This window comes from Sipha flava, unplaced genomic scaffold (assembly GCF_003268045.1).
Source record: "Sipha flava isolate LNK unplaced genomic scaffold, YSA_version1 194_pilon_pilon, whole genome shotgun sequence".
In the NCBI taxonomy this organism is placed as follows: domain Eukaryota; kingdom Metazoa; phylum Arthropoda; class Insecta; order Hemiptera; family Aphididae; genus Sipha; species Sipha flava.
In genome coordinates this window covers 1,097,488-1,118,460 of record NW_020272758.1, presented here as the reverse complement: position 1 = coordinate 1,118,460, position 20,973 = coordinate 1,097,488, and the positions used below count along the sequence as shown (strand labels likewise).

The 20,973-nt window shown below is 24.9% G+C and overlaps 1 protein-coding gene across 1 annotated transcript in view; it reads right to left on the bottom strand.

The window, feature by feature from the left end:
- LOC112681662 (B-cell receptor CD22-like) overlaps window positions 1-20,973 on the bottom strand; it is a 356,479-nt gene that overhangs the window by 242,418 nt on the left and 93,088 nt on the right. The window contains exon 2 of the mRNA XM_025551937.1: window positions 5,842-5,980. Within this exon, the coding sequence (XP_025407722.1) occupies window positions 5,842-5,980 (139 nt within the window). The remainder of the gene's footprint in view (window positions 1-5,841; window positions 5,981-20,973) is intronic.

Here is a 20,973-nt window from a genome sequence, read left to right as displayed (position 1 = left end):
CCATGTAATTGAATGTTAGTCCTATCATTCATCCAACTAGATTTTGAAGCTTATTTATTCGTATGGCAATCAAGAAGCTAATTATATAGGAAGGAGAGTGTAACTTCATCAGATTGATACATTATTTGAATAACTTTGAAGACAGACAAAGACAAGCCATCGCATGTTAGGTTAGATATGCAATATTTGATCGTCGGTTAAAAAAATTATTATAAAATAATATAGAAAATTATGCTGTATTAAACACTTCATTATTAATTGTATTAAAAACAAAAAACAATGCATATATTTAAACATTCAAATATACAAAAACAAATTATGGCTTGGATTTTGTGAAATTTGTGTATAACACCTATATTCTTACAGAGACTTTTGAATTTTTTAAAATATATAGCGTATAATATGAATGCTTAAATTTAATTCAACAGAGAAATTAATTTATAACGATTGTATCCGGATTTTGTTTGCTTTTTCTATTATTACATAATTACAAGTTAAGGTACATTACATAATCACCCTTTTTCGTACAAAAGAATGTTGTTTAGCTCAATTTCCTTAACACCCTCACTTTTAAATTTTAAAACGAAACCAAGATCCTTTTTTTATACATTATTTGTGCTGAAAGTCTCAAAATTTGTGCTTGAACTTTTCGAGATACAGACGTTTTTCTATGGGGGGTCTTAAGAAATGGTTGCATTCTACTTTCATATTAAATGATGCCAATGATTTGTATCTCGTTTGAACTGATTTTTGCTGAAAGTTACGAAATTCGTACTTTTAAAATTTTCTAGATATAAAAGTTTTTCTTAGGTGAAACTCTGGAAAAGTTATAATAACTTTAGAAATTTACAATTATCAACAAACCGTATTTTCAGTTAAAATAATCTATGTTTATTTATATTTACAGCGTATATTTTTTCTATGTAGATGTTTTTATTACTGGTCTAAACATAACAATAAAATAATCAGAATATAACAAACTGGTAATATTGAATTTAACTACCTTAGAAAATTAAAATATCGAATTATCTGTAATAATAAGGCGTATTCTTGTAACACACATACACCTTATATAAGGAGTTTGAAAATTATATCATGACTAAAAGGGTGTGGTACAACAAAATGTCACGTTCACGAGACATTTTCCAATTTGAACAGACTCTGTATAAATGAAATAATTAAAACCCGAAACTTACAGTGCAAAACATACATACGGTGACGCTTTTAACTTATATATCCCGCCATTCTCATTAATGAGCGCCGACAGCTGAATGTTCTTGACACCCCTTGTCTGATAACCGTTCGATAAGTTCTTTGGATATTATAATATTACAGGATTTTCGAAAATATGATTGTAATTTCATTTCTACAATCACCGACCGTGCGTGAAGACGATCACGTATGTAATTATGCATACCAGTATTATTTTATTTGTTTTTCCCACTGCTACAGAACAATTAACTGTAATATATTAATCGAATAGTTATGGGATATATTGATAATCAAACTAGCATTAAATGATCGAATTATAAAAAATAGAATAAGTCCATATGAAATATTCTCTTTAGAGTATTATTATTCCTTTAAATATTGTACTTTTAACTATTTTATTTATACTTGGTATTATTATCGTTATAACTATTTTTATCTAATACACGTCTAAATATAGCTTATTTAATTGAAATTAAATAAATAGTGGTTATTATTTATATAAAATCACATCAAAGTATGATACTTAATATCGTTTACGGTAATTATATTATCGTGGTCTTATGTAATAAAATAACAGCTCGTGAATAACAATTATAATTCGATATATCAAACTACTAGTACAATCAGCAAAAAGCAACATTGTGAATGTCAAAATGATGTTCATAATCAATAAATATGTGTCATATGATTACGAACATTATTGGTACATGTAGCAGAGTTTTCAACAACTCCACAGTTCGTGGTTCCCAATGATCCGGTGTAGACCGAATTCAGACCAGTTTTCTCGGATAATAAATCAAAAGCCTAACCTTAAGACTAATTTTAAGGGACTCGGTTCTACAAAAAAAACTTAAATCTTGATAGGCTCCAACTGGAGCTTAGGTAACAAGCCCATATTCTCGTACTATTACAATGGGACTGACGATTTATATTACCTGAAATACAAAGTATAATAATAATCTAATATTCAGGGATGGCCAACCTTTTTCTAAAAAATTAATAAGTATTATTTACTTTACAATAAAATATTTATTTTTTTTCATACATTTACATTCAAGATTATTTTTATGACAATTGTGACAAAAACGTGGACACATACATAATTTTGGAAATTAAGTTACCAGACAATAAGCATTTCTTACTCATGTACTTGATGCAGTTAAGAACGAATGTACAAATAGGGTAAGTAATATTAAAACGATAGCAGTGAACAATTATGATAAGGAAAACAATACTGTTATTGCTTCGGCGACAACATCAGTTTCAGTTATAGCATCAGAACAATTACCAAATGTATAGGTTTTAAAAATAACTATTCGCAGACTTAAGAGTAGAGAAACTGGATTACCTCCAAAATTCTAAATCTTTATCTGATTTACAAATTCCTGAACTCTACCAAGTGACTTCTAATGGAAAACCATTTTTATTGTATCACAGTGGACTAAGAGATAAACGTTTATTATTTTTTTTTTTTAACACAACAGAACTTAGATCCCATGAAAAAGTGTTAACATTAGTTTGATGATGGAACGTTTTCTACTATTCCCACTCTATTAACACAAATATATACAGTTCAAAGTATGTAATGCGGTAGCGTACTTTCTTCATTATTATTGGTACTACAGGATTAAAATGAAAACAATTATAATCGCTTTTTTGAAGCTCTTAAAAACCCAAAATATGGAATTGATAAAAAATATATATTGATCGATTATGAAAAAGCTGCAATTAATTCGATATCTAAACATTTTTTTCAACAAAGAAATCAGAGAACGTTTTCATCATTTTTCCGAGCAGTCTAGAGACATGTGCAAAGTTGTGGACATCAAGCAAAATACTCAGAAAATTCAGAATTTTCTCAACAAGTTAGTATGTTATTGTTCACATACTACTGACATGGTAGTAGATCCTTTTAGATCCATTTTAGATCCTTCTGATCTAAAAGATCAAGGATCTAACTAAAGATAATAAACTTTCCAGGATAATAAACACCCTTCTCCGTAACAGACAATATTGTGTAGAACTCGAAGAAAAGGTTAGTAGGTGGAGAATTTAAAAAAATGGTCTCCTACAAGGTAGTCTTTTAGCTCCCATATTCTTTAACATATACAATAATGACTAGCCGATATCAAACATTTCATATACGCTGACGATACAAACCTAGCCACCCAAGATGACAACTTCCAAGATGTTGAAAGTACATTAGAGGAATCACTCAGGGTAATATCTGATTACTACGAAGAAAATTTCCAAAAGCCGAATACAACTAAGACACAAGTCTGTGCTTTTCATCTTAAAAACAGTAAGGCAGACTGAACACTGAAAATTGAATGGCGTGGTACTGTATTAGAGAACTCTGCACATCCCACATACCTAGGGCGTTATGCTAGATCAATCACTAACGTATAAACACCACTGTGAGAAAACTAAGCAAAAAATTGCTACAAGGAACAATATACTTCGGAAACTCACTCTACGTAGGGGGCCAATGCACATACATTACGTATATCTGCACTGTCACTTTGTTTCTCTGCTGGAGAATATGCCAGTTCTGTATAGGGTAGGTCCTTCCACACAAAACAAATGGATATCATTCTGAATGAATCCCGCCATTTAGTAACATGTTGTCTTAAAAATACTCCACTTCCAAAAATTTACCAACTTGCTGGTATTTCTCCACCAAACATCCACCGAGAAGTCGCAGTAGACTGGGAAAGAACCAAAGCAGAAACTGACATACGACACCCATTACATAGCCAAAATATACTTAATTTCAGACTTAAATCCAGAAAGAGTTTTCTAAAAACGTCAAAAATTTAAAATAAACACCCTGAAGAGGTACGAAGAGAAAGGTGGAAACTCTCTCACACCAAGAAAAACAATAAACTAGCCAGCAGGACACAAATTAGACTGGCCAACCTGGAGATCCCTTAATATACTCAGAGTAGGAGTGAGCAGATCTATAAACAACCTAAAGAAATGGGGTATCCTTCAAGAGATCTCAACAATATGCGAATGTGATATGGAACAAAACATGGAACACCTACTGGATTTCCAAAGCTGCCCATTTCCTGTACGAAAGAAAACATTTTGTCAGCAAATCCAAATGCTACCGAAGTAGCAATATTTTGATCAAGGGTAATCTAAAACTAAAACAAACATACGAACTTTGATAACTATGTTATCATAAATAACAATAAATTCTATTTATATTTCTAATTATATTCGGTAACCAATAATTGGTACATAAATTATAAATATTATAAATATAAATACATAAATTATTTATGTATTTTGTTATATTTTATTATTTATATCCATATAGACACTGATTGTATATATTTATTTTTAATTATCTAATTATAATTTATTACCAATTGTTTGTGTTCATCTAATTGTGGTTGTACGATATGAAAAAAAAAAAAAAAAGAAGAAATGGAACAAAATATTAATTGTTTGAAATTTTATTTATATTAACAGTAAGTATGTGTGATTTTATAATTTGCAATTGACATGGATATTAAGCAAATGACTCCATCTATATTATAGGTATACAATTTAAACGTATCGGGTTCAATCCAAAATCTATTTAAATATCAATTTAAAAAAAATTGGGTGTTCTCAACATTTTCTTTCGTATAAACCTTTTCCTTGAAATTACAAATAACTAAAAATATTTTGAGCCTAATTGGACCAGCTGTTCTCAATTGTTGTACCACTATACAATTTTCACATTATTCTTATAACTTTATAAGATTACCGTATTATTTTATGAGTTTATCTCGATTTATTAAATTAATATTTGACTTTCTTTTTTCTGATGCAGTATTACGAACTTCCAAGATGTCTCTACAGTCAAGTAATTTAATTAATCCACATATTTGTATTTATCTTTTTTTATTTTTTAGATGTTAATTATACTACAAAAAAAAAAAAAAATCCTTTGTACTCCAGTTTCCTAATCTCAGTCATAAGTTAGTGACCGTATTTATTAAGTTCATGATTACGATGCTTCGGCCAAAAAATTCGAGAAACGTCTCATATTTTTGGTCATCGTAAAGACATGGTAATTTTTACTGGTAACTAAATCATAATCGTACAAATTTCAAAATAAAACTAATTTAATACTATCATACAGAAATCCCTTTATCAACAGTGAAGATGATTGATGATTCAATAAACGTTCGCCCAGTTAGATGTGTTCACATGTTATCACAAGAAACGGAAGCAATTTTTCCTCAATATCTATATTCAGGAAAGTGTTTACATATACTCTTCGAATAAAAAACTTTATTCAAAACACTTATAAGTTTTATTGTACCTACGGTAATTGCCATAGTATCTATATTTTATTGAAATTGGTGATACACTATAAGTTTGTCTATGGCTATGACCAAGTATCTAAATATTAAGCGTACATATTCATTTCCTTCCTACATCATTAATAACTCATGTATTGAACTAAGGAACTTCGATTATATTTGATTAACAGTTGTTAATTGTAATTTGACGCTTTTAGGAAAATCTTATAAATAATTTAAATATTATTGATTCATTTATAAAATCACATCATATATAATTTGTAAACTATCTTATCATATGATAAAATAAAACAACGAAAAATCTCACCTGTATAGTGGTACACCTGAGTCATCTTTGAACCAAAACACCATATAAACTTTATCAGCTGGATTATCAGAAGATACATCACATGGAAATTTTACGGTTCTGCCTTCAACTGCATCAACTGGGACTAAAGGAACTGTTACTGTAATAAACAAACAAAAAAAAAATAATTTTAATAAATTAATTTCAAAATTAACTACAAAATCATAGATATATAAATATATAAATATTCAATGACAAAATTCACGACAATAAATTTTACAAATAAGTGTTTTCTTGTAGTAATAAACACCTAACCAATACAGTAATTATTTACACATAAAATATTACAACAATTCTAGTTAACGATTTTACAATTATCAATGTGAAAATAAATTTTAATTAATAGATTTTCTTTTGGTAAAGTAGCACATTAAGCACTTAAAATTATATACTTTTATTAAGATTCTAAATGGTACTAAAAATAATAATTTTAAAAAACTCTACACTGGAAATCTCTCTCAACGTATTATTTAGATTCCAAATCGTCATAATTTTTTATGCTTCGTTTTTAACAAAAGTTTTCTAAAGCTTAAAAAAGTTTTAAAATAAACATGTGACCTTTAATGAGTAGATCACGTAGAGAACGGAAAACTTTTTTAATATCATCGTTCTGGACGTAGAATATCACCCCTACATAAAAGATGGGTAGTCGTTAATAATTTAATATTGAAAAGTGTTCATTATAAAATGTCAAAATTTACAAAATGACCAATCCTTTTAATTATTTGAATTAATTTAATTCAATAAAATTTAAAAAACAATCACATAATTGGGCAATTGTTTTATTTAATGGCAGCTATTATTAATGAAATAATATAAGTAGCTTAAAGCTTACACTGTTATTTTTCTTTGAAGTCTCATAAATAATGTACAATTACATCATGACTTTTGCACCAATAAAAATCTCTAACAATACCTTTGATGTAGTTTTAATTTAATTAAATGTTTACTGTCCAGGTGGGTAGTTTGAATAATATACATGATAATGTCGTAATAATGACAGTACGAAATAGTTTTAGCGTTGGAAACTAATTTAAACATTCCAAGACCTCAGTTGAAATATGAATTAAATTTATGATTATTAGTTTTCCGATATTTTATTTCCTCGCATTGTAATACAAGTTAATTTAACAATTGCTGAATTCTATCATGTGTCAGGAAATGTTTAGTTTACAAAGAAAACTGGTTTACATTTGCAGACTTTTTAATATTATTAAACTAAAATTAATTATCAAGCCATCAATTACGAAATTGTTTGAATTTTAAATCAATTCCACTGAAAACAAATATATTAGAATAAAATAAAAAATATAAGTATATAACATTTTTTTTTTTTTTTAAAAAACACTTCTAAAATTATTTAAACTATATGAAGTATTAGGTTAACCTAAATTAGAAAAAATTTCACACGTGCAAACGTACTTAAATCAACTCATTTTTATTTTAGTTTTATAATTTTCCCAATAAAACAACGAAACAGCAAGAATAATATTATCTGATGAAAAGAGTTAAATAATTAAATATTTTTCTCTTGAAGTTGATATATATAACAAATGTTTTTTTTTTTTTTTTCAGAATCGGACCAAAATATAGATGTTACGAGATTAGGTTTAAAATGGTGATAGCTTATTCTTGTTTTAAAAACTTAATAAATTTAATTTATATGATAAATGGCATAGCTTATTTATAATTTAGAACTTTAAATAAGTATTGCGTAAATTTCTATTTCCAAATGTTAATTTTTTTCAAGAAAATGTGAAAAAAAATTAATATTTTCAGAAAATGAATAAAAAATTTGATTTTTCACTGTGAATATTATTAACAAAGCATATAAATTATATAAAAATTAAATTAAATACAATATTTAGGTACATGAAATTTGTTGATTTTGTAAAAATGGTTAAATGAATTAAATGCATCATTTTCTATGGTTTCTATTCACAGAAAAATCTTTCACAAAATTGGTTCAGAAAATGTTTATTAATTTTCAAAATATTGCAATCTATAATTTGAACGGTCAGTGTTAAAGCTTGACATTTTAATTATTTTTCTGCATGGTATCGGCTTATGGCGTGTACACTATGGTGTCATAATAAACCATCGAGTCATTTCAACCTATAATTTAAACCTTGATTATATTTTTATTTTATAAAATATTTTTTTTATTTAGTAATCATGTTCTTGTTACTTGAGTATCATTACAAAATCTCTTTGATGTTGAAGTTTCTAAGAAATATAATTAAAGCACAAACTTTTAACAGAAGTACGTATGATATTATGAAGCCTTTGGAAAGTGACTTAATTTCACGTATTTCTCTAGTAATTTTAACTACTATTCAAAAAAATATTACTAGAAATGAATGTAATAATGATTTAGAATAGATATATTAAACATGTGTTGGTAACGGCTAAGACACTTGGTGAGTCATAAAGCTAAGAAAAAGAAGAATATTCATTTTTAACAGTTTTTTGGTATTTGATAATTTAAAAAATGGAACAGTTAAACCTAATAAATATATTTAAGGACTGTTTGTATTTGAAATTAGTTGCATAACATTACACCCAAATAGTGTAATTTTAACGCATTAATGTAAGTCGAATTTTAGTTAGCATAACAAATATTTATAACGCGTAAATCTGATGTAAGATGTAAGAAATAATTGTATGAAATATTATATTTTTCAAAATTATTGTACAATAAAGAATGTTCATTTTACATACTATACATTTTCCATATACAAATTATTTCTGACAAAGTTTTATTTAAACCTTTTTTAATGAAAATGGCACATCAATAACAAAGAACGTCTTTAAAACTTTTTCAATTTCCTTGTTAAATTCTTCGAACATTCGGTTTATATTTTAGATTCATACAGTCAATTTTGAAAAAAATATCATTCAGAAACAACTGGAAACTATTAAAATATGATTTGATATTATATTTCTTTCATTCAATTTGACATTAGAATAAAATATTTAACATAATTACAAAATAATATTTTAGAATGAAAATATACTTCACACCAATTGTTAATTTACCATTAAAAAAATTAACCAAATTGAATTAGTATATTTAATAAGAAATATAATTAAACTTTTCGTACAATGAATTTAGACCGCTGTCAACATAAGCTACTCACAAGTCTATATGGTGAAATATCTTGAAGACATTATGACACACATTTATAACTATGGATGATTATTATGTAAAAATTGACACTAGAACTTTGCGATAGTTACTAAAAAGTTAAATTCCAAAATAACACTAATTTTTGTAGGCCTTCGAATTTAATTTAGTTCAATCATTTAGTTTTTTGAGATGCCTCAGGCCACTATTATATTAAGTTACGTATAATAAAAATAAATATTATACATTTTTGATTAAACCAAAACTTGAGATTTATGAATAAATATATGACCCAAAGTAGAGCATACAGGAAATATAATGGAATTGCGAATATACGGGTTTCTTTACAAGAAAAATTAAAAATAAAAATGGTTTTAAAAACCTCAGCAGTTTCTATTATATGCATTGTGTTTAATATAATATATTTATAAATTATTTCTGTGGCTTAGCAAACATAATTATACTTTATGTTAACAGGAATTGATTAATAAAAATAATCATAAATGGATAAAATATAGTGAAGTGGTAAATGAGTGAAAGATAGAAGGAATATAAATACCTTTTTTTGTTAGAAATATTATATTAAATTCTGCTTATAATAGAGAAAAATATAAGCGAAATAGTGGTGTTTTTTACTGATGCAAAAGTTGAGAAGCAATAATAAAAGCATTAATTCTTATAAATCGACATTGATGATAGCCTGTGTATAGCATGCATACATAAATATTTACATGTCCTGTTCTACGCTACAGGACGTTTTTATGTATCACTAACTAATTTCCCTAACTTTCCACCACGATTCAATTTACTACCAGTGCAAATTGATTATGAATTTCACGAGATAATATTTTTAAACTAACGACAATTTCAAGCAGTAAATATCATGTATTGATAAATTAAGAAAAATAACACAGACAATCCAAGTAAAATTATATACGAGTAAAAGTAAACAATTCATGTCAGACAAAGCTAGTATAAAATTCACATTGACGCAATCAGTTTTGATTTTTATCAGTGTTGTATTACATATTTAATAATGGCACGCGATGATTAGAAACATTTATAGTAGCGACTGCCAATGAATATTAGTGCAAGACTATAAGATAAAGTTTTTAAGTGTTCAAATTATATAATAATATGATCTTGCCTTTAAATAATATTCTGCATATCGTTAAATTATGTGTAAAGCAGTAACGCAAAAATCGTGTACCACTTTAAGTACACCGCAGTAAGATCCAAGGTGATACCATCCCATACTGGTTAAAAGTGGAAAAATAAATTACGTTTTAAGTACAATAATATTATTGTTAGCATATACTTAATGCCACCAAAACTGCCATTGCGTATACTATTTTTGCATTACACTACAGCGATTGTATAACAACAGAAACCAAAAACTATACGCGTGCAAAAACCATGAATAAAATTATCATATTCCGCTGCCAAACAACGTCACGTGTAAACGAAAATTATTAGACCGTCTAACAAACGAACATAATTTTATATTATATTGTGGAATACGAGTAGAGATGTGCATTATACACGTACAGTTTTCGGTGACTTTCCAAACGTCAAATGCTACGGGAAAACCATATTAATTCCATCAACTTGATTATTGTCGTGAACATTATTACGAACAATATATCATGTGTCTGCATGCTAATTCATGTAGACCAATAATGAACGAATTTCCTGAAATTTCGTTTATAAATTCTATTAAAAAGAAATTTTTTTATAAATTGACTATTCGGTGCAAATGTATAATAATTATTAATTATTATAGCCACACGACGACTACTTGAGATACTTACTCGTAAGTATTTTATCCACGTGTAATGTAAATATTATGGCATTGAATTTTTTAGCTATTAATTGTTTTATAATATTAAAATCCAACATAATCAACATAATCGGACTCCAAATATATTTTTTTCAAAAAATACTTGAATCAAACACATAATTTCTAACACTTTGCTAAGTTGTTCTGAATATTAGAATCGAAAGGATAGAAAACGATTTTTGATCATCAAAGCATAAAATGATTTAAATAAATAATAATTATAAATGAACTCATTAAACATGATACGCTGATTGAGATAATAAAATTAAATTGTTTGAAACAATAATTAAACGTTAAGGGTGAGAAGTCAATTTATGAATTTATAATATGTTTCATAGACACAAATTAGAAAAATTAGATGAAATTTAAAGTTTCGACTTTCAAACAAACAAGAGTCAAACAACGTTGCTTAACAAAATAAAGATTTTCAATAACTGTATAATGAAATTAAGCCCAATGTACTTCAAGTAATTGTTGAAACAAAAATATAGTATCAATACTATCAACTGAAATAATACATATTTTTTAGACACATGAAAATAAAAAATTAAAAATTAAAAAAATAATAAAAAATGTTAATTTTATTGTCTCAGTAAGAAAAAAAATGTAATTTACCATTATATCGATATTTTTTTTTAAAAACGAAAAATTTTAGAGTCCTGAAAAGAGTTGTCGGGACAACGGGTCACTTAGTTTAAAAAAAGAGACATTCCAGTAATATACGGAATGTCTGGCAACATATTCTAATTACACACATAACTTGCGACACAACTTATACCAAGATTGGGTCATATCCTCTAAATTACATTAACTTTGCATATAGTTGGTTATTTATTTGTATAAACACAATTTCACTCTCTTTTTTATGATACTAAAAGGATGGAGAAAAAATAATAAAATAAAAATTTTAGGAGAAACACGCATTTAAGGTACATCAAGCTCCAGTTTACTTGCATATGTGAACATACGTTAAATGTATTTGCAAAAATCATTATTCCGGTCGTTTATAATATAAATATAATATGAAAAATAAAAATGTATAATAGTAAAAATAAATACATTTATATATGTAAAACAGCTTCATCTCAGATACTTTCGATACAGTGAAGATAATTTTTAAAGAGAACCAAAAATAAAACCTACGATGGTAAGAGGAAAACATTTTTTCAAGTGAATGAATAGAGATGTTTCTATAAAGAAATATATAAAATTAATTTTAATTATTACAAATAATTATAATTCTAAAATTAATTTTTGAATATAAGTCAGTTCTGTAGTATAGTTTTTAAATTTTTTAGATTTTAACAAATACTTTGAATAGATACTAATTTTAGTTTTATTGCATTAGTTAGATATTATGTTTGAAACTTATAACAAATATAACGATCAATTAAGTATGAAAACATAGATGTTGTTTTAGTTATTAAACACTAATAAAAGATAAGGACTCAATAATGACATTTTATATTAAATTTTTAGTCACCAATATTAAAAATTTGTAATTTCCAGCAATATAAGCCATACATTTTCAATTTTTGTTTTATTGCAAGTTAATTAGTTTATTTTAATAAATATTTAATTATAAGATTTTAGTAAATAATTATCAATTTTGTGATTGATGGATAAATGCTTGTCCGTATACTTAATTTTTAAATATATTTATAATTTAACCTTCTAACATATATTTAAATAAAAACCCACAAGTTAACTTAATCTAAAATCTATCTAAATACAAAAAAAAGATAAAATACAATTATATCTCGGCTCACATAAGTCCTGGTATTAATCACAACCAAAAAAAAAAAAAACAACCATTTTTCTATTGAGCCCCAAGTTTTATATTTTTAAAATATTATTGGCTCAGCACATTTATATAATTTACCATTCCCAAATTTTCTTATTTCCAAGCATTTATTTATATGTTTACTATTATGGAATACTATGATTACTTAGTTAATTTGCATCATTCACATATCGAATAAAACAATTCAAAATTTTTATATTTTCCCAAGTATACACATTAAAAATGGATTCTATCATACCATTATGAATATAAAATTTAAAAATTTATTTTTATGTAAATGATTTTAATTATAATTAGATTTCACCCAGTATTACTGTTTGTTGGGAAATAGGATAATGACGATAATGATGGCGAATAATTGTTTCAGATGAGCACATGCTTTAGGTATAGACTTTGCAACAGCGGGAGAGTGCACTTTTTCTTGTTATTTAACACAATGCCTTTCTAATATCCCTCGTATTTTGCAGCAACTTATTGGTATGGCAAACTCGTGCAGTCAAAAAAAAAAAAATAAAAAAACTTTTAAAAACTGACGTCCATGGAAAGATTATAAATACAATGTTATTTTTCATTTCTGACCGGCTTTTGATATTCATTGTTTACACTCTCTGTCATCACATAGCCATCCTCTCTTTCTCTCCGTCCTACTAACACATGCAAATTAAGTATTCCATTAACCTTCTTTTCTCTCTTTTTTAATATTTTCATTCATTTTTTTTACAACCTACGTGAAAAAGAGAATCATCAAATGGAGCTTGAAAAACTGACGTTACCAGTTTTGCTTTTTCCGGTTTTCGTCGGGTAAACAGAAAAACAAGGAAAAAAATGTAAATAATTATTCCAAATCTTATAAAAAATAGAAGTTTATTTGATGACCTCGAACAACAATTAGAAAAAAAAATTTTAACCCCGTTAGAGTGAAAACTACATACTTTTTATTTCAATTATTCAACAGAGTACAAGAACGTGCTAAAAGTCAAATTTAAAAACCTATTTAAGTATGTTCACCTATATATCTGGAATTTGCAACATGATTTTTTTTTATAGATATTTTTATAGATAGAAATAAGTATAGATATTAATAAATGCTCTACAAAGTGTGATATTCATATAACCATTTTAAAACTAAGATACAATATCGATATTTTAATATTGTGTTGATGTATAAAAAAAATAATTAAATATACATTATGTAATGCATATACATTTTGCTTAAAAAAAGCATTTTTTCTAACATCAAATGTAATCATATCGAAAATTTTGATGTATTAGATAAATGTATAAAAGTATAAATGAAATAAATATTACACTTAAAAATTAGTAATACATTTAGTAGATCGTAAATCGTAGAATCAATAATAAAAACTGACGAAAATTCATATTTATATAAGATCAAAAGCATTGTTTCAAAGTATCCAATTTAAGTAGACTTAAAGTTATTTATCCTAAAACGACCAAAAACATTAAACTTCAGTTCCTTAAAATAAACTATAGTAATAATCCTAATATATTTTATATTCTTTTGTGTTGAAATTATCTCCATGATTAAACATTTTTTTTATGCGTATGGAAATATTTAGACATATACAGGCTATCCCAGGATATTTCGACAAAAGCAATAACTTCTATTATTTTTAATTTATTTTACATTTTTTTTTAATAAATATTTTGGTCCTATGCTACAGTGAATTTGCATTAAATAATTTTTTTGATTTTTAGCACTAAATTTGAAAATTTAAAATTTTATTCTATAGTTTGAAAAAAAATCCAAAATAGCCATTTTGTAACCAACATTTTTAAAAAAATATTTGTGTTTATAAATTTAATACAAGTAAAATTTTCTAAGGTTTTTAGAATATTGTGAAAAATTAAACAATATTATGTATCATATAATTATTAAAACCTATATAGTTGTATAATGGCTAATCGAAATTAATTTAATCCAATATTTTTGTTATAATTTGTAGCTATTATTTTACTATCATTAATTATAAATTTATATTTATCATTAGAACCTAAAGTAATTAACATAGATCCCTAGTCCCTAATATATAAATGATCAATATAACCAGATAACGTTAAAAATTTAAATTTGCTCATTCATAATCGAAATGAATTAAAATATTTCACGAATGTGATTTTTACTTAGTATTTATTTCAGTTAAATAACATGAATCACAATCTCGTTAAATTTTACGTTATTTGGTACACTTATTTTTTATTCGTGTGTGAAATTGCAAAGCTGCAAAGAAAATCTACTTATAGAATTTATATTTTTGACATTAATAAAGTGTACTATGCAGTTAGAAGAAAATTGTTCATCCAACTTGGCAAATAATGTTTACAATATATTATACTTAAATTCAAATTTGTATTTTTTTTTAATAATTTATTAAAAAAATTCAAAATACAAGAAATGAGAAATTGTTGAAAAACATCGACTAATTGCTTATAACTAGTAGACTTTCATACTTAAAAACCGCAAGAAGCAAATCACTATGGAAATTTCATTTAATTACTTAAATTAGTGTAAGTATAATAATTATTAATAATATACTTATATTATACTTATAATATACTATATATATATCAATATAATATTTAGTGAATTGGGTATTAATAATATTTCCGAAATGTATATATGACATATATAAGATCTGTATCGAATATCAAAAAATAATAGTTGCTTATGTATTATTTACAAGTACCTAATTTATTAAATTTCAATAATTATAGTTAAATTTCAATTTGTTAAATATCAACATTTTTTATAAAATTTTATCTATGTTAAATATATGTATTATAAAATGTATTACTTTAATGTGGTAGATATAACTATGTAAAAAATGTTAAAATATGATTAATTTTTTCACAGATGAAAATTGGTAATGTAATAATATGTATTTAGGTTATTTTTAAATTAAAATCTTATAATTTATAACCAAATAAGTGTTCATAAATTATAAAATCAAATTATATTAATAAATTATACAAAAAGAACACATCAAAATAAACAATATCATGACTATATTGCCTGAATTTTCTGTATACATTTTCTAACTCTATTTTAGACATTATTATATTTTGTATTAATTTATTGTAATGTTATACATTTGCTCGATTTTATAGCATTAATTATATGTGCAATACCTAATATGACCTTATTATTTAAAAATGAAGAAAAAAACGATGTTTTATTTAATACATATTTTTTATTATACTGAGAAAAAGTCAGAAATACGAGATACGTATATATAAATATGCAACATACGTTTTAAATAATTTAAATTCATTTTTGCTTTAACCATAAGGACATAGTGATTTTCCCATGATTGATAATAGTATATAAATGCTATAAAATCCTGTTTCTTAATTACCACTTTCGTCATTTAATTTAAGGTTACTTAATGAAAGTTTTTTTTTTTTACAATTTTTGGCAGTATTTATTTAATCTCTAAAATGTATTAAGATTTACAAAAGTAATCTGCAAAATGTAACTCGTCAGTAAATGTTATTGCAATTTTAGTCAGTCAATTTTCTAAGAAAAAATGAATTTATGTTAGAAATCCAATCTTTTTTACCCATTGACTATTATTGCAAAAAACACCATTGACACTAGTGTCAGATCCAGGAGAGGGGTTTGAAAAAATTAGAAACAAGCAAAAAATAAAAAAAATAATTGACAATTTTAATAATTTGCACATATAAAAGAAAGGTTGGGCCAAAGCTCCTGGGATCATTCCAACTGATATAATTCAAATAAGAAAGAAAACCATGAAAATACTATAAATGCTGTGGAAAATTTAATTTTAATCTTGCTTATTTTTCTAAACAATAATTATAAAAATATAAAATATATATAATATAATAATTGCCTTTTTAAATTTTATTTCAAAGTGTAAAATTAAATTTTAAATTTTCAAATTTGTGTTCTAAATATCAAAAAAATCTTTTAATAATATTTTGTTGTAGCAACTAAATATTTATTTAAAAGAAAAAATGAAAAGTAATAAACAGAACAAAATTTATTCAATTTGTTGATTCATCCAGGGATACTCTGTATAAATACATTGTATATTAACTAAGCATAATAAATAAACTAATGAGTTCAACTGTCAAGTTTTACTAAATTGTTCTAACAAAACGTGTATAGATAAAGGTACAGGTAACTGCTTTTTGGGGTCGCAGTTGTTACTAATATTTTCATCATATGTGCATCTATGTATTTACCATCAAACTTCCCATCTGTCAGGTCAGTTCACTTTTAATTACATTTTCAGAATACTTCAGCTGCGCTTATCTGGTCAAAAACCAATTAATGCTTTATATATTTTTGGGTGTGCCTTTGACTTTAATATTTTCTAAAGTGTTTACTTACACTAGTCATTTATTTAACCGACAGAGATTTCCTTTTCAAAAATTAAAAACAAAGAACTATTAGTTGTGTCAAAAATCAGGAAATACATTATCTTTGTTAATATTGATGAGAGATTTATCTTTTCTGAAAAATCAAATTTGTTACTATGAAGTAAATTGTAAATTATTATTTTTCTTTAAGCTTGTTATTATATGTATTTTTTAAAATATATAAATGTATAATTTAAAAACAAACTTATAAGAAATACAAGTATCTAGTATCTATTTTATGTGATTCCACATCCTAAATATTAAATTTTTATAAATAAAGGTATTTTTAAACATAAATATTCAAAACCTTATAAATATACAATTTCATCATACAAATAATTATTATTTTTAAAAAAAGAATAGAAATATATTAAAAAATTAATAATATTTCGTTTTTTAGACTATTTTGTAAAATATATAGTTATCTAAATATATTTATTGTGATGAATACAATTAATTATGTATTCAAGATAATTTTGATAACTTACAAAAAAACGTTACGAAAAAACATAATAATTTAAAAAAAAAACCTAAAAAAAAAAGTAAAGTAATCGATACGTTATGAAAAAAGTAATTAAAAGATAATAGATAAAATATTTACCAAAATTTATTTAACTTTCAACAACCAAGAGCTTTTAGTTAATACTTGTCTCTTAACGGTTTTATTACGATCATTTTTTTATCACCGTCGTTAATGGTCTCTGAAAAAGTTACTAAAAAAAATTTAAGCCTAAGTCTTAAAAACCGTCATAGGGTTATATAGATGTACGAAGGAAAAATGATGCCATTAAAAACCGTCCAACGTATGGAAATCCCTCGGAGACCATTAGAGGTAGCATGAAAAAAATAGAGTTACGACCACGGTGAAAAGAACTTGTACTTTGCAATTTAAAACTGCTGATTATTGACCTAACAGATAATAACTTCGGAAAGAACATATTAAGTTCAGACAGTTTACAATTTTATTGAAAAAAATGTTTTTTATTAAAATTATTAAAGTGTATTATAAAAAGTTAAATTAATTTATAGTTGTCGAAAAATAAAACCAATCGTCCATTTGTAAATAATTTATTTACTACATTAAAAATAAAATAAAAAAAAATGTGAAAACAAAATGTAAAAACTTTTACGTTTTAGATATTAACAACTCACATATTGTTGCACTGTAGTAAATCATAAAACTAAATGGAAATATGAGAGTTCATGTTTGTTTTATTTAATATATTATGTACACAGTTTATAAGACATATAAGTGTTCTGAAAGTTTTATAAAAGTTTTGAAAATAAAAATTAAATTAAAAATAAGTATTTTAGAATATGTGTTAATAATTAAATTGTAATAATTAAATTTTGTATAGAATTATTTATATTTATGAACATTTAATACAAAATTCCCAATAGCAAAATAATGATTTGTAATGTATTTTTACTATTTTTATACCAGCAATATCAAAACCACATTATAAAACTAGTATACTTAATATTAATAATTTTAAAATAGTGGTACAAAAGATATAATAAAACTAATGATAATATAAAATAAAAAATATTTAAAAAACGTAAATGGATATTAGTTAAAATAGTAACTAAGTATAAACATATTTTTTCACTAAAATTTTTATTACAATAATTTAGAAGTTAAAAATTTAAGCTTAAAATATGAAGTTAATAACTGTAATTTTATTTTCAGAAAATGTTTTTTTAAACTATACATTCATGGTTAATCAAATATTTAAACAATATTTCGTATACATATATTATGCCAACAATTTAAAAAGAGTTCAACAGATATTTAATTTTAATTCATTCTTATAGTAATTAAATGTTCATATAACTATCATATTATTTTGTAATATTTTGATTTTTCGTATATTATTGTATGATTATAACTTTTACTATAGATAGTAATATATTAAATAATTAGCCTTTATATTTCAAATATATATACTATTTTTGAAGCGTGTCGAAATTGTTATGTACATTTATAATTAAATATAGCTAAAAACATACTCGTATTTAGAATCTCACGTATTAAAAAAAAAATATTGTTTTAAATTATGAACACATTTTTGAAAACCGAAACTACATATGGTATTTAGAACAGTTATGTATAATGGACAAGTTATTTTACAGCATTCTTAATTTGTATTTTATTTTTAATTTTATTAAAATATAAAATAATTATCAATTATTTAAAATATGCTTATCAAACGTTCATATATATTTTAACAAAATCAATGTTTATGTGTCATAAAAATAACTAAATATTTTCATTATCTCAAATATTCAAGTAACAATTATTATAAAATTGGGGCTCAGAAATTGTATGATTTGCATATTGTTCTATGTGCTTTTATTTTTTAGCAGACCAAGATAAAAATCCGAGTTCTACAATGTTGATTTTAAAAATCTGTAATTAATAATGCATATTTTGCATAATATGTCAAGTTTTAGGGAAATGTGCATATTTTTGTTGATTTTCGTGTGCATATTATACATATTTATTAATGAATAAAAAAATGTATTATTTATTTTTCTTAACATGTATAAGTTAAATATTCAACTGGATATTCAACAAAATTTTTCTCGATATAAAAATTTTCCATCAAATAATCTGTCATTTGAAATTTACAATGTTAAGAAAGTAGTAGTGGTTTAATGCAATAACTTAACAGATATCATAAAACATGTCCTTTTTTTTCGTATTTAACTTAATAAATACCAAAAAAATATTTTTTAATTATATTTTCAGTTCAATTATATTTCAAAATGACAATGAGTTATATATATTTGGTTCAGTTATAAATAGTTATTGTATATCAATAATTTATTAACAATATCAAATGTAATGTTTTGGTATTCAGAATAATTTTTTTGCAAATTTAACATTTGTTCATCATATTTTACAATTTTTTTGTATACATTTTTCCAACATATTTCCTACAACTTCCCAGCCTTATACATAAAATATGAGATATAATACTAATTCTTAGCTCGATTATTAACAATTTCATTAAAATGTATACAAGCAACATTATTATAACAAAATATTCGTTAAATTTCTATACTTAATTTCTAACTAAAGTTCTTATCACATTATTTATTTAAAGTAATATAGCCTATTGTTTAACAATAACTCATTATGTATATTCATATCAACTTTGAAAATATTGATTCTTATTGAACAGCTTTAAAGTTAAAAAATAAATTCAATGTAAGAAATGTAAATAATTAATAAATTATTTTTAGCATTACTATTCTATTCCGATGCGCCAATCATATTCCCTGGCCAATTCAGCTGGAATAAATTATTTCTCCGACCAATTTAAACGACTCATCGTTCCAAGACATCAGCAACAGACTCATGTCTTCCGGGACACGTTAAAAATGGATATTAATCGCGGAAGTAAGTAGCTTGGCAGCGATAGAGACGGTAGAACAAGTGGTGGATTGGTGACCGGGTAGGAGTTGGGCGGAGTTCTGCTGAGCCGTGCAAAAGGCACTAATTTAATTGCAGCCATTAATTCGGTTTTATTGTACCTGCGGCGATTGCAGTGGCGGTCGCTGTTACGACTTTTGTCCTCTTATCGTTTCTCCGATACAACGGTGGAGAGCTTCAAATCATCTACAAAAACTCGGTAGATATAACAACGATAAAACGGGTGAAATGGCGTTTTTTAAAGTTTTCAGTGAAATTCAAACTGCTACTATAGTACAAGAACAATAAACCAGATGAAAAAAAAGTATCACATTTTATTGAAATTTGTTAGTTCTTTTTTTTTTTTTTTGTATTTTATACTACTAATTTTATACTTACTATCAACAATAAAACATGCATCAAAACATCAAATATTATAAAGAAAATTAATTGAGTTTAAATTATATTTTTTATTCGTCAATTAAAAATTCGTAAAC